General features: G+C 44.4%; 1 protein-coding gene across 1 annotated transcript in view; it reads right to left on the minus strand.

Moving 5' to 3' along the window:
- Positions 1-318: 318 nt before the first annotated feature.
- The window catches only part of RGMB (repulsive guidance molecule BMP co-receptor b), a 43,983-nt gene continuing 19,114 nt past the window's right edge, over positions 319-25,187 (minus strand). Inside the window, exon 3 of the mRNA XM_044275978.1 lies at positions 319-3,197. Within this exon, the coding sequence (XP_044131913.1) occupies positions 2,532-3,197 (666 nt within the window). The 3' untranslated portion in view covers positions 319-2,531. The remainder of the gene's footprint in view (positions 3,198-25,187) is intronic.

The raw sequence follows: 25,187 nt of genomic DNA on the forward strand, positions 1-25,187 counted from the left end.
CCATAATGAGATTACAAAATGAAGTTTGGTAGAAATGTGCACTAATCCATCAGCAAGAGTCATATGGTTGGTGTGACAGTTCAGCATCGGAGGCCGGCTGTGGTTTTAATTCACATAGGAGATCTGAAAAAATACTTTTCACCGAAAAACAGACCTCTTTACAGAAGAGTATCTACTAGGAACCATGATAACAATAGGCTAGTACCCTCAGCAGAAGGCCATAAGAGGACATTTACTTTATGTCAAACAGCTTGTCCCTCTTGGCTGATTGGATAAGAAGGACCGTTTAACCCATTTCAAGACACTTTTCTTTAAAAATAAAAAAAATGTGGGAGCCAGAAAAATTTGTTCTTTTAGGGCCCCACATTTTTCTAGGGCATCTAATAGATACTACAGAAGAGTATAACAGATGGTATTTTTGGATTTTTTATACTGTAAATCTCCGATAAAGACTAACGTATAGAAAGGGCAAAGAGAAAAAACACAAAAACCTGATTGAAGGTTCAAGCTTATTTGTGATCTGTCTCCATTTTACAGATTGTGAATGACCTTTGATGAAGAATTACTGGCGACTTGTGTATAGCGATATAAATTAGCAAAGTAGGATCTTTCTGCTAAATCTAATAAAACCGTACAGAAAATGTAAAACTTTAACTACGCTGACATTGTGCTATTTATGGTTAGTATTTTAAACATCCAACGGGAATAACCAAAACTATAAAAAGGCGTCCACCCAATAATGGAGGATCCTTTGAGGAAAGTCAACCAAGTCCATCCTACATTCTTGATCTTTGGAGGAAAATGGCAGAGGAGGGGATATTTTTTGAGCCAGTCATTATATGGGTTACCTATTACCTATGACTCCCACTCCAAATGTTCAACACTTAACTTTTTAGGTGCACAGGTTTTTGGGAAAACAAAGGCAACTGTTCAGAATAGCAGTATATTCACAGCAATATTTAAAAAGGCTTATTGCTCACACAAGCGGTCATAACTAGAACGGACAAGAGGTTTGTATTTAATTCACAGTTCTGAAAAGTAAGGAAAGACAGTAAAGTCAACATCCCAAATGTGTTCTTAACAGAATATGCAGCCAGCTGTAATGGGATCCGATATATATTCTATAGGTCATACACTCAAAATGGAATCATTAGAAATCAGTTTTTCCAATGCCAAAGACCCATAGGCACAATTACATTTTTGTGCAAATATCTTAAAATAATATAATTTCTGAGCAGAAGTGGCCCTATAATGAGGAAATCTGAGGCATCTGTCTCCGGCAGCAGGGATTGGGGGGCAGCCAAATTTAGGGAATCAATTTATAAAATGAACATTTTCTTCCTGCCTTAGTATAAATGAACAGCTTCTAATAATGACTTAATAGGACACAACAGCAATATAAATGTTTATAATTCTGGGTACAGGATGGGAAAGGCACCATCTCACTTGAATCATAACCAACATTAGGTCGACCGCTATTTATGGTAAAAGGACAATAAATAAGAAAATCACTAAAACATGGTCATCTGTAGGAGACATACAGATCGTGCATTGCTTTTAGGTTGTAAAATACTAGCGGTTTATATGTTTTAGACCCAAAATTAAAAAGCATAACAAAACATAGGGTCTTCTTCCCAACAAATAGCCCCATTCGTCTCTACAGGCAATGTAGTTTAGTTCAATTAACTGGAGGAGTGAAACTGTGTTTGGAAAAAGTAGACTCCTTTCTACAGGAATGTAGGATTTACAGCGGTAAGGACAGGGGCCTGCATGAGAGAAGGATCAATTGTAAAACAGAGGACAGTATTGGAATTGGAAGGGTTTTTCTGTTTTTCACATAAAACTTTTCCATTATACCACGTTTGAGAAGATGGCTTATAGGGCTGTTCACACTAGGAACCGCAAACAAGATGGAGGGGGTCAACTACGACACCGGAAAGCTCTAGATTTGTTTTGTTCTATGGAGCGTCTAACACATACCTATGTGAACAGTGCCATACAGTTTAATCAATCACTACTGACCTTTCATGTGGGCTGTTAGGACAGAAGAGAAAGCCGTTCGTATGGTTTCTTTCCAATGAGCCATTAGAAGAATTCCATGACAAACCATGGCAACCCTACTGCCATTGCATGGAAACTACGTCTAACCTGCCAAGTCACACAATAGAAAACTTTCTTAGGTATCAACACAATACAGGAAAAGAGCTTAGTAAGTGTGCATTCACACATATCGTATCTCACTTGTATAGACACATAAATATCTTATAAAAAATAAAGTGCTTTCTAAAAGAAACATATAAAACATTGTACAACTGAAAAAAAAAAACTAAAAGAACAAAACAAGACAAAATAAAACAATACTACATCCAGCTTAAGTATAAACAAGAACACAATATGTACAATCTCATGGGCATCCCGAGACAAACATCCCTTCATATACACGGTATATACATATATGCTGTTATCCTTGCTCAATATATTATAACAATATATATTTTACAATTATTTTTTTTTATACACAAGAAAAACTTCTACAAAAGAGCAACAAAAACCAAGCACACAAGCCCCAAAATGATAGCAGGCAAAGCAGGGGTTTTGCCCGTATTTCCATTCGTTGGAAAGATTATCCAAAGCTCTTTTTTGGGATGCAAGGCCTTCACATCTTCCCAAGCACTGTGAGCTGCCGCCGTAAAGTTAGCATCACTGGTTGTGAGCAAGTCAAAAACACAAGAATGGAAATAGATGTGCCTCACTTGGAACTTTTCAAGACATTTGGCAATGGCACTTTCCAGTGTGTATGCTGAGCGCAAATGTCCAGATGATGAGCTGGGTAAATTGTTACTGGTCACAGGGAGGGGTAGATGTCCACGCTCGTCAATGCGTTCACTGGTTGGGCAGCCATTCATGCACAGTTGCAAGTCTTGGCTTTCCTCATAAGCCATAGCCAGTTCCTCCGGCATTCGAATTGCTAGAGTTAGGTAGTTTCCAAGCTGTCGCACAATGACAGTTGTCCCCATGTATCTGGCATGCATTTCAACATGCTTTCCACTGACTTTCTCTATAATCCGCAAAGTTTTGGGGTCACTATTCCCACCACTGGTTGTGCCGTCCACAAACGCTGCAGGCAGATCATCCGTCACAGCCTGGTACACTTTCTGATCTGTGCAGTCTTGGTAAGATTTGAATATTATGGTTATCTAGAGCAGAAAAGACATAGATAAGTTACATTTTTGTAAAATGAAAACTAGATTTTATCAAAGACAAAGTAGTGGTCACAGAAGCTGCAATCCAAGTGGTGGCAATTACGTCCCTAGCTACAAACATTAAAGGGGCTGTCCAACAGGGCCAGCAAATGTTCTAAAAAACAAAACAAAAAAAAAACATTATTTACTTCTTCAACCCTGCCAAACCAGATGCTTCAGCAATCACCTACCGGTCTTTACATGCTACCAAGAGGTGGACCAGCATGTGACCACAATCAGTGGCCCCAGTGGTCACTTACTGTACTACTGGTCATCACCTGATAGAGGCCAATGGCGGACCACTGGAGCTTCTGCGCTGTATAGGTCCCCTATCTGGCATCTACCTATCTTATCTATCTAATATATCTATCGAAAGCTACCAGTGATAATGAGGTGCAACAGCATGTGACCACAATAATTACTTATTGTACTACTGGCATCACCGATAGACGCCAATGGAGGACCACTGGAGCTGTTGCGTTATATTTGTGTGTACTGTAATTATTTTAGAATTGTGGCTCATTATTCTTAAACTCCTTTGAATCGAAGAAGAGCTACCATGAGAATTGTGTCTGTGATGAATCCCCTTATTTTAGATCTGCTCATCATAGCTCATATTCTTCACATTGATGGTCCCACAAGATATTGCAACTCAGTAGCAAATTTCTAAGTGCATTGGTTACCTGGTTCAAGCTCTGATTGCTTTACCAGATGTTTCATTCACTTTGCCCTTCACACTTCCCAGCATGTACAAAATAGTATGGACTTTTGGCCGCTTTCACACAAGCGTATTGAAATCCGTCCCTATTCCGGATAGTATACCAAAAGTATGGTCATCAGTATTGCTTCAGTATTTAAATCAGGATTTACATGCATATTCCTTCTTTCCTGCACTTTCATGCACTCCCATACCTAGAGTCCTATCAAGCCCTATAGGACACTGGTACTAATGGCAGGAACGAGATTACCTGTTCCTCCAAAAGGAAGGACGAACAGGAGTCTACTTCAGGCCTAATACAAACAATAGGGAAATGCAACACACAGAGCCCAAACAAAATACAAAAGGAAAAGGAAAGACCTAACTTCAAAAAGAGCAATGAAAGCACCAGGATCCAACCACAATCTATCCAAAGGTCCAAACAGAAGCTATAAACCGCACAACATTGTGGGAGAAGGAACTATAAATAGAGAAGGTAAAATGACCCTAATAGCCACACCTGGGGAAAGAAGGTGTGGCAAGCACCAGAAACAACACAGACGTCATTTGATCCAAACGGAAAACACGTCAGATCAAACCACGTGTTGCCAGTCTCACCGATCTTCTGCCACCTGTCGCGGGAACGTCCATGACAACATCCTTAACAGGTGTATATAGATCTGCAAACTTGGTATATTTCTAGGTAGACAGAAGCCTACGGGAATGTCTCCACACGCACTGAAGATACAAGACCTGCAACATTCTCCTCAGGTTTACTCAACACTTGGGAGAGTGAAGCAATCTAACAGGAGCAGTCATAATGAGAGGCAAATGACAGGTCTCTCCATTTAATAAGTACCTTAGGCAAGCCACAATCATAACATTAGCGCTCTAAATTAGAGAATCAACTCTTCCTACAAAGCTGAGCAATTTGTCTGTTTGACAGCCGTGACTCATAAAAGTCTCTCAAGTGTATTCCTGTTGCTGAAATATAGGTTAGCTGACAGCAGCAGGACACACGTTCTAACATGGACACGGGGCTTATACTTGGAGATAAATCAGGTAAAAGGAGTTCTTCTAAATTACCACATGGGGAACAATCATGCTGCTTGAATGTTCATCCAGATGGCTGGAGACGTAATAGCAAGGTAGAATGTGATCTCCAATAATTTCATTGTAAGGGTGGAGATTATCTATATCTATTTTATCGATCCATCAAATCTCTCTCTCTCTATCTAATCTATCCATCTTATCTAATCTATTGTCTATCCCCCAAAAAAAAAAGTTATAGTGGGCAGCACCGCAGTATTTTCAGTAGGAGTGGAGTGCCAGAGGCTGAAGAGGCGATCCACCAACTTATCGCAAAATAAAAAATTCTACAGCACATCCAAAGCAAGGCGTGTGTTTATTCACCAGAAAGCTATCCATTTAATCCATCCACCCATCTCTCGAATCTATCCACCCATCTCTCGAATCTATCAATCATCAATGTACTAAAATTGACAAAGTGAAATTCTCAATACAAAATATCACATCTTATAAACAGCAGAAAGGTTGCTGATTTTTCACTGGGACCAATTTTTTTTTGCATCACCGGCTCCTAAACAGAACAAAAATTATTTAAAAGGCACAACCCCATCTTTGAAGGAAGCTGACCTGGCTGATAGCCGAGGGTAGGGATCGACCGATATTGATTTTTTAGGGCCGATACCGATACCGATAATTTGTGAACTTTCAGGCCGATAGCCGATAATTTATACCGATATTCTGGGAATTTTCATTTTTGAAAAAAAAAATAAAAAATTCCCACAAATCTGCTGAAAATTAATGTTTATTGTTAATGTGTATTTTTATTTTTTTTGTAAATCTTTCTTTTTCATTTATATTGAATATTTTGATGTTTTTATTTTTATTACTTTTTTTTTTTTAAACTAACTTTTAGCCCCCTTAGGGACTAGAACCCTTGTCCTATTCACCCTGATAGAGATCTATCAGGGTGAATAGGAGCTCACACTGTCCCTGCTGCTGTGTGCTTTGTGCACACAGCAGCATGGAGCTTATCATGACAGCCAGGGCTTCAATAGCGTCCTGGCTGCCATGGTAACCGATCGGAGCCCCAGCATTACACTGCTGGGGCTCCGATCGGAGGAGCAGGGGAGAGGGAATCCTGTGGGGGGCGCACTGCGACTGGGGTGGGGGGGGAGGGGGGCGCACCACTGCTTAATACTGGGGGGGAGGGGGGGCGCACTGCGCCACCAATGCTTAATACTGGGGGGGGGGAGGGGGGCGCACTGCGCCACCAATGTCTGATACTGGGGGGCTTGGGGGGGCGCACTGCACCACCAATGTCTGATACTGGGGGGCTTGGGGGGGGCGCACTGCGCCACCAATGTCTGATACTGGGGGGCTTGGGGGGGCGCACTGCGCCACCAATGAAGCTTAATCTCACATTTATTCGTATACAGGAGGCGGGAGCTGCAGGATCACATAGCCGGCTCCCGACCTCTATGAGCTGTAGCTGCGATCCGCGGCACCTGAGGAGTTAACTACCGCAGATCGCAGCTACAGCTCATAGAGGCCGGGAGCCGGCTATGTGATCCTGCAGCTCCCGCCTCCTGTATACGAATAAATGTGAGATTAAGCTTCATTGGTGGTGCAGTGGCCATAGCTCCTCCCCTCCTCTTGTCCCCTGTCCTCCTATTGGCTGGAGCGGCAGCAGCAGCACAGGGGGAGGAGACACTGCTCCTTCTCCCCTGTGCTGCTGCTGAGGGAACACGGAGAGCGCTGTCAGCAGCGCGATCTGTGTTCCCAGGACGTTATCGGAATATCGGCAAAATAAATGCCGATACCGATAACGTTCAAAATCCTGAATATCGGCCGATAATATCGGTAAATCCGATAAATCGGTCGATCCCTAGCCGAGGGTCCTATAATTCTACCCCCCCCCCCCTTCCCCACTGGGTGACCATGCAGTAGAAGGTCATGTTGAATCAGTTAGTGCAGGAGACTAGAGGGGCATCCCAGTGTACTCCCTATTAAAACCATATGCCCTAATGTTGAATACCTGTATTTTCTTGACATTCTTGATAATGCAAACCATTTGAACAGTTCAATAATGTTGGGTATAATTATCCTTTAATTATTACTATCCGGTTACAAATTGGGACCTTTCAGGTTAGTATCTAATGAAGCCAGAAGCAGGGGTGGGACTAGGACAAGAATTGTTACCACGCATGTATGTGGTACACATAAGGGTGGAGTTTCTGGTCACAATTTACAACAGCTAAGGTACACAAAGTCATATGTGAATAATTATTGCTATTATTGTTTATTTGTATCTTACGTGATGGTTATATACAAGCTCCGAAACCATATACAAAACCAAGCATAGCAGTAACAGATACAAATGATGTCTAAAATGGCCACCTTCAAAACCCCTTCCCCATAGATGTGCGTTACTGAAAATATTATAGAGCACAACGGTGGATATTCAGCGAGACTCCTCAGTATCTCCCCATCCATAGTACCCTCTGTGACAGTACCACCGAAATTCACTTAGAATCTGAGAAGCCAGGAAGCCAATGTGCCTGAAATAACCACCGGCACCTTGCATTTTTAAGTCATCTCTATTTAAGTTAATGGATGAACATATCCCGTCGTTTCCTCTGGGAGCCGCCTGATGGAAGCGATCAGCCAGCGTCCTGTTACACCACGGCACGCAGATTCAGATAGAGCATTGCAAACCATATTCACTAACCTCACAGCCAAGTTACTAGGGCAGACACCAGCTTCGAGACAATTGAAATTGTTTTTTCAGACAGTCTTCCTAAACTGAACTTTTATTCCTGGATATTAGATTTTATTAATTAAAAAAAGACCCATATTTATTGAAAATCCTCAGGTTCCAATAAATGGGTTCTCCAAGAATGATTTAAAATGGCCACCAGCAACCTGTCCTAGAATGTGAGAAGGATGCTCATGGGATGTATCCTTTCTGCTGCAGCTTAGAGGACAGCTGCTTCATGGGACAACCCCTTTAACCAATTGCTTATTGGTTATTGCAGGGCACCGGTCAAACAGATATAACCTATAAATGGGGGGCAGAAGGCGGTGGTAATAATATTGAGCGCCTTCCTCTGCATTGAAGGAAAGTGATCATTTATGAATAGGACTATGAAAGGAAATGTCGTCACTTAAGCCCCTATTACACTGCATGATTTTCTGGGCAAAAAAGTGCTCACTCCTGATAACTTTCCTGTATAATTGTGCTGCCGAAAAATTAACAAACGCTCTTTTGTCAGCTGATTTGCATCTTTTATCATGAAAGGTAAAGAAATTTTAAGAATCTTTATAATGAAAGATGCCTGGTTATCAGCATACCCATCTACCTGGGTAAATCAATAGAACTGAATAAGGGAGAAATGACTGATGATCATGATCCCCATTCAGTTGGCATTGGCCTGTATAATAGGGTAAAATAAACAAGCGCCTATTGGCATTTTTGTTTTGTGGACAATGTGACAATGCAGCACCCAGAACAAAAAAAGATTGTGCACCTTTGCCTTAAAGAGGACCTGTCACCTCTCCTGACATGCCTGTTTTAATAGCTTAATGCATTCTCCAAGTAATAACTATTCTGGAGAATCTATTCTTATGGCTCTATGTTGTGCCATTCCTGTATTATTTTTACTAGAAGATATGAATGAATTGCTATTAGCCTGCAGTAAGGGTACAGAGGGGAGGTAACCAGTTGGGGGGGGGGGGGGGGTTGTACCTGCACAGACTCACTCTATCCAATCAGTGCTGCCATTTTCAGACTGTGCAGGTACACACCCCCAACTGGTTACCTCCCCTCTGTACCCTTACTGCAGGCTAATAGCAATTCATTCATAACTTCTAGTAGAAATAATAAAGGAATGGTCCAACATAGAGCCGTAAGAATAGATGCTCCAGAATTGTTATTACATGGGGAATGCATGAAGCTATTAAAACAGACATGTCTGGAGCAGTGAAAGGTCCTCTTTAAAGGCTATGTCAACCTTAGTAAGCACTGTTTAGCAAAGCAACTTTGCAAATGGTCTACAAATATCCTATAATTTTGAACACGCAACCAATTCAGACCTATATGTCTTCAGATTACCCTTTGTAGTAGTAGCCTACAGATATATGTATAACCTTACATCTGCCTCCTTCCCTACTGTCTGTAAGTGAGAAAAGGAGGCCACACAACTGTCAGCCAAACGCTTGTTCGGACAACAGCTATCCTTACCTTATCCTCTCAGACGTGTCCTCAAAGGGGAGAGGGGAATAAGCCAGACAACTCTGGTGCGGGCTTATTTTCTTCGAGAATAAAAGGATCAGGCATGTTCCAACATGTCTGATCCTTCATCCCACCTGGCAATTGTTGGGACACCCCATTCATGTTAGATGTTTAGTCAGCTGATCTAAAGTGTTTGACCACCTTAAGAAGAGGGGGGAGAATTAGAAAGTCTGTTGTATACAGTAGATGGTTGGTCGTTCACCCGGCTAACGAACATCTAATGTGTATGGCCAGCCTAACACATGAATGCAGCATCAGACTACGCCGAGTGTCTTTGTAGTCTGTAACCATGGAGACAAAATGGCCTTGTTTAAGAGCCGTAGCTACAAAACCACAAAACAATGGACAGCTGGCCAGAGGAACGAATATCATACAGCAGAAATACATTTTGATGAAGCCGTGTGCCACATTTGCATGATGACTAAGCCATTTTTACACACCCCTGGCAAAACGACTGGCTGATGGCATATAGCTAAAAGTACTGCTGATGCCACAGAAAAAAACCTAAAATTTTGATGAAGGCGCGGAACTGCTCCGCATCTCCATGATGACGAGAGAATTTTACAAAAAGTCTGGTTGATGGCATCGAGAAGAATTAAATTTGGGTGAAGGAGCCATATTTCCATGATGATAACACAGTTTTGTGTGTGTAACATGGGAGTAGCCAAGTGCCATACGATAACTTACAGAGGTGTTGCCTTAAATTGTCCAGGATTGGCTTTCTATTGCTTAGATGCTGACACCCTCTTACATGACCCCTGTAGAGTCCTTGATCATGAGACGGATGTTCAGATATTTGGCACGTTTGCGCCCTCCCCAGGTCATTTATTATTAATAAACAGAATTGCTGTGTATTTAAAACCTCGATACTTACGTTAAGTTTCTTTCCCGGACGAGTTGCTGCACTCATCCATTTTTAAACAATTTGCTCCTTGGCTTCTAACCAGCTGTGAAAACAGTAACATCAAGGTACAAAGCGAAGTAATGTTTCAGGGCCTGTGCTCAATGTCAGATGCCCTAATATAGCAACTAAATTACACCAGCAAATGAGCTCTAAATTCCTACAATTCCTTTAAACCTTTTGTAAATCTGAAGGTTTTGAGCCCAGACCAGTCACACAACCGTATTTATGTTTGCCATTGGAAAATGTAGAAAGTGTGAAAAACAGGTCAACTGACGCCTGCCCAAAGTAAATGTGACTGGTAATGCTCTTCTGAAGACTCTCCGCACAAGGCAGTGTTTTTGTAAGCATGCACACTGCAATGTTGTAAACCTCTCCGAATTGTCAGTTTCACACCATTGTTAGTCTTGCCTCTCTGCCGCTAAGAGACTTTTTTGGATCCTACAGGGCTGTGAAACAAAATAAAGGAACAGAAAATGCAGGGATTGTGGGGAGCATAGTGGGAGAAAGTTTAATTTTAAACTTGGCACAAAGCATGATGGAAAAGTTTACATAAAGTTCTCGAGCCCTGATGAAAACAGGCTGCAACGTGAGAGCAGTCAAGTGAGGAGAAGTGAAACATAGGGGCAGATCTCGCTCTGCTTCCAGTGTGTGGGACCATAGAACAAGATGAATGAGCTTCATGAGGGTCAACTCTCCACACCCGTCCTCTCACTTTTGCCTACTATGTGCTTTCTACAGAGGTTACCACTAGAGATGAGCGAATTATTGGAAAATTCGATTCGGCTGCTTCGCCAAATTTTACCCCCAAAAATTTGCTTTGTGACGAAGCGCATTTCTTTATCAGTAAGGGTGGGTGCAATGACAGGGATTGGTGATTGCACCTCTCCCCATCATTGTACCCCTCAGATACCACGTTCATTCATACATGATCGCGGTAGCTTGGTGGCGAAATTCGAGTGGAACTGGGCCTCTTCTATTATGGGTACGAATATCTAACATCATTGTATTATTGCTAGTAGTTTGGCCTGTTTACGGCCTTGTCTGTATACTCTTGCCCAAGTAGTATTGGCTGATAATGCTGCTGCTTTCATGCCCTGAGGTACACTATTATTATTTTATATACATAATATTTTGGGGATTTTGTTACCGGACATTTATGTGCCAGAATACATGGTTTTGATCGTTTTCAACACTCAGTGGTGTTCTTCCTGTTTGAACCTGCTGCAGCCAATCGTTGGTTGCAGCAGTGACCTGCTCCCCGTGTCTTATACAGGTCCTTCTCAAAAAATTAGCATATTGTGATAAAGTTCATTATTTTCTGTAATGTACTGATAAACATTAGACTTTCATATATCTTAGATTCATTACACACCAACTGAAGTAGTTCAAGCCTTTTATTGTTTTAATATTGATGATTTTGGCATACAGCTCATGAAAACCCCAAATTCCTATCTAAAAAAATTAGCATATCATGAAAAGGTTCTCTAAACGAGCTATTAACCTAATCATCTGAATCAACTAATTAACTCTAAACACCTGCAAAAGATTCCTGAGGCTTTTAAAAACTCCCAGCCTGGTTCATTACTCAAAACCGCAATCATGGGTAAGACTGCCGACCTGACTGCTGTCCAGAAGGCCATCATTGACACCCTCAAGCAAGAGGGTAAGACACAGAAAGAAATTTCTGAATGAATAGGCTGTTCCCAGAGTGCTGTATCAAGGCACCTCAGTGGGAAGTCTGTGGGAAGGAAAAAGTGTGGCAGAAAACGCTGCACAACGAGAAGAGGTGACCGGACCCTGAGGAAGATTGTGGAGAAGGACCGATTCCAGACCTTGGGGGACCTGCGGAAGCAGTGGACTGAGTCTGGAGTAGAAACATCCAGAGCCACCGTGTACAGGCGTGAGCTGGAAATGGGCTACAGGTGCCGCATTCCCCAGGTCAAGCCACTTTTGAACCAGAAACAGTGGCAGAAGCACCTGACCTGGGCTACAGAGAAGCAGCACTGGACTGTTGCATGTCATTCGGAAATCAAGGTGCCAGAGTCTGTAGGAAGACTGGGGAGAGGGAAATGCCAAAATGCCTGAAGTCTAGTGTCAAGTACCCACAGTCAGTGATGGTCTGGGGTGCCATGTCAGCTGCTGGTGTTGGTCCACTGTGTTTTATCAAGGGCAGGGTCAATGCAGCTAGCTATCAGGAGATTTTGGAGCACTTCATGCTTTCATCTGCTGAAAAGCTTTATGGAGATGAAGATTTCATTTTTCAGCACGACCTGGCACCTGCTCACAGTGCCAAAACCACTGGTAAATGGTTTACTGACCATGGTATTACTGTGCTCAATTGGCCTGCCAACTCTCCTGATCTGGACCTCATAGAGAATCTGTGGGATATTGGGAAGAGAAAGTTGAAAGAAAGGCCACTATCGAAGCATCCTGGGCCTCCATAACACCTCAGCAGTGCCACAGGCTGATTGCCTCCATGCCACGCCGCATTGAAGCAGTCATTTCTGCAAAAGGATTCCCGACCAAGTATTATGTGCATAACTGAACATAATTATTTGAAGGTTGACTTTTTTTGTATTAAAAACACTTTTCTTTTATTGGTCGGATGAAATATGCTAATTTTTTTAGATAGGAAATTTGGGTTTTCATGAGCTGTATGCCAAAATCATCAATATTAAAACAATAAAAGGCTTGAACTACTTCAGTTGGTGTGTAATGAATCTAAAATATATGAAAGTCTAATGTTTATCAGTACATTACAGAAAATAATGAACTTTATCACAATATGCTAATTTTTGGAGAATGACCTGTATATGGCCATGTCATGGCGCAAGGAGAGCAGGTCAACGCTGCAGCCAGCGATTAGCTGTGGCGGTGTCAAACAGGAAGTTCACATCCAGGGAGCCCAGAGGAGCAGCAGGGGCCGTCGAGCGAAGTACCCGGAAGCCGCTTCCCTTTGCAGGTCTGCCCCCCCCCCCCTTCCTCCTCCCAAAAGGTGCATAACCCGTTTAAGGGAAGTACAGCAATATCGGTCGCCACTATCATTTTTCAGAAACTGAGGACGCGATTCTGTCAGTTTGGCCTATTAAGAGCAAGGTGATATTGTTATCGGTTTCTGAGAAGCTAATCAATATGGCCTAACATTTCTGTTACCGTTTGGCAAAAATGGCTACCGCAACAACATAGGACGATGCCAATATCTCCGACGGTAATCATAACCGCAAAACACTGTCTGCTGCTCTTGCGTCTGGTTTATTCTTATATAACCCCCCTTTACAGACAGGCATAAGGATTGTAAGCCCCTATGTCTCATCCCCCTGTGAATGACGGCATACGCAGAGCCTCTGACAACGGTGTAGACACGCTGCCCGGCCATTAAATATCAGGAAATGTCTTCTCCATCTGGCCATAATTACCATACTGGATAAGTGATCAACAAGTTCCAATGAGCGTCTTTTTTCTGTAATTACTTACACATCACAACGGGGTTAGGAAGCCAGCTGTAAAGTAAAAGAACTGCTGTATCCCAGGATGATTAGAAAAGATCATTTTCTTCAATTAGGATCATTAAAGCAAGACATCTGTTCATATGTTACTATTAGCATGCCATGTAATGCAATCACTCCTTCCAGAGAGATCTATCAGTGCGCAGTGTGTTTTCAAACCCGTATGTGCAAATGGCTTGTTTTGCTCGGCAGAGCCGCTGTCGGTATCTCGCGTCCATCTGGTAAATGAAATCTTTAGGGTGCTCAATTAAAACGTCTGAGTATAAGCTATAAATCCTTAACAGTGTACATGTGCCGGGGACCTGGGAACGGGATACGACTCGCCATTTAGAGCCAATATAATTTGCAAATGAGCTTCAAACTGTGTCATGTGGTTTATATAAGTCATTTGGCATGATGAGAGTTTAATTGCCATTAAAACTTGCTTTCCGTTAAATGATTTGTATGGTGGGTGGGTAAGCAGCATTGTTACTTACAAAGAGCTCGCATCTGGTAACAAAACGGTGTCCTTCCATAATGGGTGCGATGTATGCCAGTAAATCTACCGCGCCGCCACACACTATTCCACCCATCTACTTGTGCCCTTTATAAGATGACCTACCACTCTCCAGCCTCTAGTAAGTTTCCTCATTGCCATCTGCAGACCGTCTCCTGTGCTAAACCCAATCTGTGAAAATCCTAGTTTAAAAAGGAATGTGTCAACAGAAAATGACCAATTGTTTAAATCAAGTTTTTATTTTAAACATATTTCAAAAAATGTTTATGTTTTTAATTTTCCATGTTACTATCTATAAAAAAAATCCTAAAATTCTGCAGTGTTTGCAGTAGTCAAAAAGTCTAAAAAGGAGCCACTGCTTGGTCTATACAGAAGTCAGCTCATTAATCGGTATTAGAATATATGTATAGGCACCATTCACAATAGGCGATAATCACAGCTTACCGTATTTTTCGCTTCATAAGACGCACCTTTTTCCCCAAAAGTGGGAGAAAATGGCCGTGCGTCTTATAAAGTGAATACTAGTGAGCGCTTTGATTATGGAAGCGCTCACTAGTATGCTTTAGGTGCTGGGAGTAGGGAGTGAAGCGCCGCAAGCGATTGTAGTACTCACCCTCCCGGTCTTCATTCCTCCCCTGTCTTCCCGACTGGCTCTTCACTGTCCTGACCGCTTACAGCCTCAGGACATTGTGTGCAGCGCCGGCGGAAAACAATGGAATGCGACTTCTGCCGGAGGTAGAGAGGAGCCGCGGAACAGGACAGGTAAGAGATGGTTTTTATTTTGATCTGAGATCTGATGGGGGGGGGGGGGTCTCACTATGTGTGCCGAGGTCTGATGGGGGGGGGGGGGGGCTCACTATGTGTGCCGAGGTCTGATTGGGGGGGGGGGGGGGTCTCACTATGTGTGCAGAGGTCTGATGGGGGGGGGGTCTCACTATGTGTGCAGAGGTCTGATGGGGGGGGGGTCTCACTGTGTGCTGAGGTCTGATGGGGGGGGTCTCACTATGTGTGCAGAGGTCTGATGGGGGGGGTCTCACTATGTGTGCAGAGGTCTGATGGGGGGGGTCTCACTATGTGTGCTGAGATCTGATGGGGGGGTCTCACTATGTGTGCTGAGATCTGATGGGGGGGTCTCACTATGTGTGCTGAGGTCTGATGGGGGGGTCTCACTATGTGTGCTGAGGTCTGATGGGGGGGTCTCACTATGTGTGCTGAGGTCTGATGGGGGGGTCTCACTATGTGTGCTGAGGTCTGATGGGGGGGTCTCACTATGTGTGCTGAGGTCTGATGGGGGGGTCTCACTATGTGTGCTGAGGTCTGATGGGGGGGTCTCACTATGTGTGCTGAGGTCTGATGGGGGCGTCTCACTATGTGGGCTGAGGTCTGATGGGGGCGTCTCACTATGTGGGCTGAGGTCTGATGGGGGCGTCTCACTATGTGGGCTGAGGTCTGATGGGGGGTCTCACTATGTGGGCTGATATAAGGTCTGATGGGGTTCTGACATGAAAGGCTGATTCGATGTCCCGATAAGGGGGTCAGATGTGGGGGCCTGATCTGATGTCCTGATATTTCTGGGGGTCGATCTGCGGTCTGATGAAAAATATATTTTTTCTTATTTTCCTCCTCTTAAATCTGTGGTGCGTCTTATAAAGCAAAAAATACAGTATCTACTCCCTCCTGACCTCTGCACAGGTCTTAGAGCATGCCTAGAAAATTATCCCATAGAAGTCAATGAGTAACGTCCAGTCCATTGTGTCCATGTGGCAGCTGTAAAGCATCTCTCTAAATGCTGTTAAAGGGGTTCTCAGGGCTTTTACTATTGATTACCTATCCTCAGGAGAAGTCATCAATATTATATTGGCGGGGGTCCGACACCCCTGCCGATCAGCTGTATGAGGAGACTGTGCGGGCAGTGCACACGTGCCTTCTCTCTTCCTGTTTACAGCTGCTGTCTATGGCAACGACCATAGACTGCAGCAGTGGACAGGAAGAGAGCCCGGACAACCGCTTTAAGAACAGCTCAGGTGGTAAGATGGCTGCCACCATAATCATGTTCAGGAAACAGAATAAAAATAAATAAATAAAAAAATCTATACACAGAAAAACTCAGTTTACAAGAAAAGGATGCGTCAGTATCTGGTTTGAACTAGCAGAAAAAAAGATGGGTCACACATTCCCTTCAAGAACACCTTAAATCCTTATATGTACAGGCAGGCGTACGCTACATAAATGACAACAGTCACAGTCCACAGCCCAAAGACAGGCCGATATAGTTGCAGAACGTCCTGCCCTTGAAGACGACCTGTCACCTCCCCTGACGTGTCTGTTTCACTAACTACGTGTGATAACGATTCCGGAGCATCTTTTCCTATAACTCCAAGCTGCGCTGTCCCTTTACCTTTTCTACTTGAAGTTTATAAACAAAATGTCAGCAGTCTGCAATAAAGGTCCAACTGGGTATTACCAGATTGGGGGGGGTTGTCTCTACACAGTCTGATATTATCCAATCAGTGCTGCCAGTGTCAGACTATACAGGGACACACTCGCAACTGGTAACACCCAGTCGGATCTTTATTGCGAACGGCTAGCAATTCATTCCCAACGTCTAGAAGGAATAACAGAGGAATGGCACAAAATGGAGTCATATAAAATGATTACATGATGAATGCAAGCAGTTACTAAAACAGACATGTCAGGAGAGGGGACAGGTCCCCTAATAACCCAGTGCTTTATTCCTGTAATGGCTCAGAAACTGGATATACTAATACTGATTTATTACTATCACCCTTCCCAGCACAAGGGCCTGACCCCAGGATGGAGACAGCACCATGTAATTATTGTGTTACTTCTCCTGTTCCATTTAGATTGTAAGCTTTTATGGGCAGGGACCCCTCTCCTTTTATCTTATTAGTTTCTACATTTTGATTACTTGTCATTTTCCTTATTTTTTATTCCCCAGTTGTAAAGCGCTGTGAAACGTGCTGGCGCTGGTTTGGTTAAAAAATTTCCACGCCGCCATGTACTGCGCCTTTAAACTGCCCCTTTTGGGAGCAAAGAAACAGAGGGAATATCAAGGGGTCGTCAATTAGAATAAAAATTCCATGGGCAGGTAGTAAAGGGTCAGAAAACAATAATTAAAAAATACATAACTCATCTTTTAAAACACCCTCCGATCCCCGGGAGTCGTTCCTGGTCATATGACCACTCTGCGGGTCCGATAAATGGCTTCAGGAGCCACGTGTGGAAGATCAGCAGTCATCCTGCAAGTTCTTACAAAAAAGTCCTTGGTTTTCATGACAAAGCAGGTGGCTCTTGGCATACTGCAAGCTTGAAAAATAACTGTGGCATAAAATGTACTTGTCAGAGCACTTAAGGAATCACTGGGGGGGGGGGGGCATAAGACAGTCTCTTGTAAATGTAATGAGGGCGCTGGATAAGGTCCTATACTTTATAGACTTCACAAAGTTTCATGCAAGGCATAGGGGAAAAGCAAGGGATGCAAACGGGATTTCTCAATCCCTCAGGACGCATGCACACGACCGTATGTATTTTGCGGTACGCAAAACACAGATCCGCTAAAAATCATTCCATATTTTGCGGAACGGAAGAGCTGGCCCCTAATAAAACAGTCCTATCAATAATAGGACATGTTCTACTTTTTTGTGGAAAGGACATACTGAAAAGGAATGCACACAGAATGCAAAACTTCAGGGGGTTTTTGTGGACCCATTGAAATGAATGGTTCCGCATACGGTCCGCAAGAAAAACGGAAAAGACACGGAAAGAAAATATGTTCGTATGCATTAGCCCTTATGCCTCATTCACACAGTCAGTGTTCGGTCAGTGGTTTCCATCAGTGATTTTGAGCCAAAACCAGGTGTGGTTCTAAACACAGAACAGGAGCAGATATTTCCCTTATACCTTATGTCTGTGGAGGCTCCAATCCTGGTTCTGGCTCAGAATCACTGATGGAAATCACCAACCAAAACACTGACGTGTGAATAGTATATGGCTACTGAAAGAAGAAACGTTTAAAGGGGTATTACCCCATGGGGCTAAAAGTCAGGATTAGTGGGGGTCTGACTGCTGACCCCCCCCCCCCCCCCCAATTCATCTGCACAGGACTGCTTTAGATGCCAGAGTACAGCACTCTCTGGCAGTCCCATAGTGTTCTTTGAATGGAGCGGAGGCATCCAAGCTTTATTGTGCAGTACAACTACAAGAACAAAGGGGGTCAGTCAGCACACCCCAATGCGCAGGTGCACAGCGCCATGGCTAGAAACACAAAGAAAAAATACACAATGCAACAGCACTCTGCAAACCAAATACAAGTACAATAATGCCATAGTTATAGAAAATATTCTGGTGCTAATGCTATGCTTATTTTGTATATTTGAGATTCTTGGCAAATACATTTTGTACAAAATTATTTGGGCCCGTCTGCCGGCGTCAAGGCGATCTCTATAAGACGGAAACCCAACACTCAATGCTACCTGTTATGTGCCTTAATGGCCACCATAAAATTCAGGGAGTGCAGGTTCCACATGCATCTCAAATTTACAAAACAAGCGCCAGAATCTTTTCTATGGCATTATTGCACGTTATTTGTGTTATTTGAGTGCTGTTGCATTGTGTTTTTCCTTCAACTGTGGCTACATTCAAAAGAAGCTCATAGGGCCCGTTTTTATGATCAATGGGGGTCCCAGGTGTCAGACTCCCCATGATCTGGTATACCCTATTCAGCAGATGGGGGATAAACCGGAATATCCGTTTAAGGGTTTCTACTTCTCTATAATCTTTTTGTATAGATTGCTGGAGAATAACAATAGCCGAGCGAATCAAGCTTATTGTCTGCCAATCCTTTTGTAGCCGAATTTGTGGGAGAAATGCTAAACCACATCAAACCCACAGGGTTATTTTTCCTAATTTTCACTAAGCCTAAAGCTTTCCTTTAGTATACTGGGACTTGCATATCAGCTTTATGTTATATATTACAGCATAAGCATCTCCCTATTATCAGAGTCAATACGTCTGCCTAATGCACTGCTGTGCCACTAGGAAAGGGTATGGTGCCTCACAAAGGTGGCAAAGGGCAGAACATGAAATTCCTAAGAATCGTAGGGAGTCGACGCAAATGCAATACAGGGCCTGTGCATGAGCCTGTATACAGGCAGCTTCTATCCATAGGGTTATGCGACAGGCCAAGCCATACCCGTGGTGAGCGGGCAGGATATTCATTCCGGCCGGTGGATCCCACAACATGCAGGTCTTGTTCTGAACCAATGAGCAATGAAAGGCATTTGGTTTTGCTTCGTACATAGCATGGAGGTGATGCTGGATAATATGTTTAATTGCAAAACGGCCATAAATTACCTTCAGACACGAGATCAATAGCTTCCAATATTCTAATTACGTTTTCGACTTCCCACCAGGGAGACTGGCTTTCATCAGAAGAAGTTAATTACGTTATTTTACAGACTGCTCCTCTACATAGAAAACCTAAGAGAAGGCAAGCTATAAAAGGCCAATGATATGCCGCTAAGGCTGGCACCCACGTGGCAGGGGCACGCAGATGGTGGCGTTCAGTAACGCAAAAGTCTGTATTACTCTTCAACTCCCACTCGTGGAATGGGCCTGGTGTATGATTGGAAGCGCTACATATAGTATGGTAAACTGGAAAGGATTAGTACCACAATCATTGATTTATACTGACACTACCTATCAGAGCTGCCCATATAATAGTAGGATACCACCCAAGTGCCGTTGGTTTATATGGATTGTCTTCCATCTGCAATTACAGCCTCTGACACAGATTCCATTATCATTGCTAGGAAAAATTTCCAAGGCAGTGCTATTTTTTAAGTAAAATGATGGACAGCAGGGAACCAGAAGGACCCTATATTTCACCTAGGTCTGCTGGGTGCTGCATGCGATGGATCCAGCTCTTCGTCATTTACGGTTTTCTGCTCCTATGACCACAACAGAAAACCAGAAATGACAAAAGACTTCTGATTAAAGTTAATATAAAAAAATAAAAAATGCACAGACTTGCAGGTCCACATGGTTTTCGGCAGATACTTCACAGAAGCGTACCCTCCTTATCTGAACGATAATCACTTTAGGTAAGCATATCCTGGTAAATTAATAGGTTTCATCATCATCATGGCCCACAAAAAGGTCAACATCGTATGAAGGTGATGTAATTCGAGCGAAGCAGACGCTGGGAAACCTCATGAAGATACACAACTGCGCACACAGATTGAAACATGTTACAAAGCCCACTGTAACAACACGCCTGCACACTGAACACAATGTACGAGTCAGCCCGAGCCGCAGAGTTTACATCTGACACACACCTTGCAAGGGCGGCGAGCCCATGGAGCATGAATGCTGCCTTCAGTCTCTACAGAGTGGCTTGGATAGAGCAGCCGCCGAGGATAACCCTTTATTTGCCACACAACTAATACACAGACTGTCATCAGTTCTTTAGCAATTCTAAGAAACTAATGATGTGCTGTCTGCAGGGTGGACTGAAAACTTAAAGTGGCCCTGGAAAAAAAAAAAACTAAAAAAGTGGCCCCAGGTTGTAGGGGTGTCCAAACAGACAAAAGGTGGGGCAACACAAGTAGGCGGGGCCAGCAATACTGTAGTGCAGCACAAAATACAGCCCCAGCGGAACAAAATACACAGTGCAGCACAATATACTGCTATACTGCCCCAGCACAACCAAATACCACAGTGCAGCACAATATACTGCCCCAGCACAACCAAATACCACAGTACAGCACAAAATACTGCCCCTATAGAAGCAAATACTACAGTGCAGCAGAACAAAATACTGCCCCAGCACAACCAAATACCACAGTACAGCACAAAATGCTGCCCCAGCACAACTAAATACCACAGTACAGCACAGCACAAAATAGTGCCCCTGTACCACAGTATGAAGCTGCATCATCGTCCTGAGGACACAATACAGTTGAATTCAGAAGGGCTCCTGCGGCCACTGGCCAGGTGCATAAGTGCCTGAGGTGAGGCTCCTACATTTATTAATGCTGAGAGCATTAGATAATTATGTTCCCGGCTGGCATACTTGGGCGCCCCCTGGCAATGGCCCACTGGGAGATTTCCCTGTAGGATCTATGGGCAGTCTGCACCTGGTTGTCTGACAATAAGTCTGAAAAGTTGTTGTTAGGCAGTATATCACCAGCAACCACTTTCAGAGCTGCCTCGGACGTTCACCTCTAAAGCTCAGGGGTCTGCGGTATAATACTGTCCTACATCCGATTATATGGACACCCCAAAGCCATCCACAAACATGGCTACTGTCACAAGCATAAGGGATCGTGCACATTCACATATTACGGCTCGGTAACAGAACTTACACTCAGGCCCATGAGGACGCTACTGTCCCGCTCTATGACTCCGGTTTCACATGAAGGAATACCAGGATTTTATATTTACAGAGGTACATCTGAGAAAATCTTTGACAGAAGCTGTACGACTCCATACTAAGTGTACTTTCACACTTGCGGTAGAGGATTTCTGGCAGGCAGTTCTGTCTCCGGCAATCTGGACACAAACTGATGCATTTGTGAGACCGATCCGGATGCGGATCCGTCTCACAAATGCATTGCAATACCGGATCCGCCTTTCTGGTTGTCACCTGGAAAAACGGATCCAGTATTTTTTTTTTTCACAGATTTAATGATCTGCGCATGCGCAGATGGAAAGAACGGATTCATTTTGCCGGAACACTTTTTGGCTGGAGACAAAACTGCAGCATGCTGCTGTATTTTCTCCGGCCAAAAAAACGTAAGAGGGACTGAACTAGGGCTGCAGCTAACGATTATTTGAAAATTCGATTAGTTGCCGATTAATTTCTACGATTAATCGGGAAAAACGACAAAATTACAAAACAGAGAGGTTTATATGATTTTACTTGAAAAATTATGTTCAAAGGCCATATTAAAACAAATTGTGGACGACACTATTATGGGGGATCTGTGGACGGCGCAGTTATGGAGAGGGGGATCTGTGGACGACACTATTATGGGGGATCTGTGGACGGCGCAGTTATGGAGAGGGGGATCTGTGGACGGCGCAGTTATGGAGAGGGGGATCTGTGGACGGCGCAGTTATGGAGAGGGGGATCTGTGGACGGCGCAGTTATGGAGAGGGGGATCTGTGGACGGCGCAGTTATGGAGAGGGGGATCTGTGGACGGCGCAGTTATGGAGAGGGGGATCTGTGGACGGCGCAGTTATGGAGAGGGGGATCTGTGGACGGCGCAGTTATGGAGAGGGGGATCTGTGGACGGCGCAGTTATGGAGAGGGGGATCTGTGGACGGCGCAGTTATGGAGAGGGGGATCTGTGGACGGCGCAGTTATGGAGAGGGGGATCTGTGGACGGCGCAGTTATGGAGAGGGGGATCTGTGGACGGCGCAGTTATGGAGAGGGGGATCTGTGGACGGCGCAGTTATGGAGAGGGGGATCTGTGGACGGCGCAGTTATGGAGAGGGGGATCTGTGGACGGCGCAGTTATGGAGAGGGGGATCTGTGGACGGCGCAGTTATGGAGAGGGGGATCTGTGGACGGCGCAGTTATGGAGAGGGGGATCTGTGGACGGCGCAGTTATGGAGAGGGGGATCTGTGGACGGCGCAGTTATGGAGAGGGGGATCTGTGGACGGCGTAGTTATGGAGAGGGGGATCTGTGGACGGCGTAGTTATGGAGAGGGGGATCTGTGGACGGCGTAGTTATGGAGAGGGGGATCTGTGGACGGCGTAGTTATGGAGAGGGGGATCTGTGGGCGGCGTAGTTATGGAGAGGGGGATCTGTGGGCGGCGCAGTTATGGAGAGGGGGATCTGTGGACGGCGTAGTTATGGAGAGGGGGATCTGTGGACGGCGTAGTTATGGAGAGGGGGATCTGTGGACGGCGTAGTTATGGAGAGGGGGATCTGTGGACGGTGTAGTTATGGAGAGGGGGGATCTGTGGGTGGCGCAGTTATGGAGAGGGGGATCTGTGGGTGGCGCAGTTATGGAGAGGGGGATATGTGCACTGTTATGGGCATAACAGTGCACAGATCCCTTTCCTCATAACAGTGCACAGATCCCCCTTCCCATAGCAGTGCCATACACAGACCCCCCCTCCTCCCCATAGCAGTGCTATACACAGACCCCCCTCCCCATAGCAGTGCCATAGACAGATCCTCCCCCCTCCCCATAGCAGTGCCATAGACAGATCCTCCCCCCTCCCCATAACAGTGCCATAGACAGATCCTCCCCCCTCCCCATAACAGTGCCATAGACAGATCCTCCCCCCTCCCCATAACACCCCCGGCCCCGATGCTTATAAGTCGGACTAATCACTGCATCTTTATTTTACCTTTTTACAATGACGCTCCTGTAACAGCCAGGCAGAGCGGACGGCGACGTAACGTCACTCAATCACGTGATGCACCTGCTCCGCCCACTTCATGAATGAAGGAGGCGGAGCAGGCGTGTCACGTGAGTGAGTGACGTTACACCGCCGTCCGCTCTGCCTGGCTGTTACAGGAGCGTCATTGTAAAAAGGTAAAATAAAGATGCAGCGACCACCCGCCCGCCCGCATAGCAACGAATCGGCGATTATTCGATAACTGGATTCGTCGACAACGAATCCAGTTATCAAATATAATCGATTACATCGATTAATCGTTGCAGCCCTAGACTGAACTGATGCATTCTGAACGGAATGCTCTCCATTCTGAATGCATTAGGATAAAACTGATAATTTTTTTCCGGTATTGAGCCCCTAAGACGGAACTCAATACCAGAAAACAAAAACGCTAGTGTGAAAGTACCCTAAGGAGTCCACATGGCTGTGCCCTGTCCAGGAGCAGTGATTAGGATTTCTATATATAATGAAGTTGTATGTGACAAAGCTCCTTCCTAGTAACCAGCACACAGGAGCACATACTATAACAGAGCAGGTTATTCATTAATGGCTGTTCCCTGTCCCTGCCCTCCCCCCGCTGCGCCGCGCTCACAGGAGACCAGTCATGGACAGGCTCTTCTCTCCTCTGCTGCCACCAGGCTCTTTAAGAAGTTCATTAAGCTGCAGAGTTTTATACATCCTGGCACAGTCCAGACACCGCCACCAGGGCTCCGTCTGACTCTCCAGCCTCACCAGAAGAATTACAACCTCACATTACTATGGACTTTATGAAGACTTCAATATACATAAAGGAACATAAGATATTCTACGTAGATAAATCAGACGGTGTTACTATACGCAGCTGCGTTATAGCTCTTCCGTCTCATGGCAGCCATCTTGTACATGTCTGAAGTGAGAGGTTTCTCAGGGCAGTAGTCCAATATGAATCACTCAAGAGCCAACGTGATGGCAGGATACAAGGCTTGCTGGAAACTTAGAAATGGTTAATTACGGACACAACAGGCATTACAGCTAAACATGTGGGTTTCTGCACGTCCCATTCACACAGGTGAAGGAAATTTAGCAGGAAAACGGACCAAAATCAAACTCTGTAGATAAGTCCTATATCATAGATGGCCAACCTAAGTCTCTCCAGCTGTTGTAAAGCTACAATTCGCAGTTGTAGGCAGCCTGGGAGTTTTAGTTTTGCAATAGCTGGAGAGCCGAAGGTTGGCCAGCCCTGTCCTATATTGCCATATGACATCTATATAGTTTAGGCAGGATCCACCTTTGGGTATTGACCCCTTGCTTCAACCAGAAGCCGGTCGTTGCAGACTATATCCATCGATCTGAGCCTTATTAGTTTAAATACAGAGAAGTTGTCTGAAATATAATACGCAGTTTTGAAGGGGTTATCACATGAACCCCCAACTCTATGAAAGATGCTGTGCTACAACAATCCCAGTTCAAGCTCGTCTTGTTTTACATGTAGGGAAAACGCGAGGCTGGCCGCAATGTCGTCTTTTGCCAGAGCTGGAAGGAGAAAATTCTGAACTGACTGAAGAGATGTCGTTAAGTCCAGGTTCGATAAATTACAGGGGCCT

Source organism: Bufo gargarizans, chromosome 1 (genome assembly GCF_014858855.1).
Source record: "Bufo gargarizans isolate SCDJY-AF-19 chromosome 1, ASM1485885v1, whole genome shotgun sequence".
Lineage (NCBI taxonomy): Eukaryota > Metazoa > Chordata > Amphibia > Anura > Bufonidae > Bufo > Bufo gargarizans.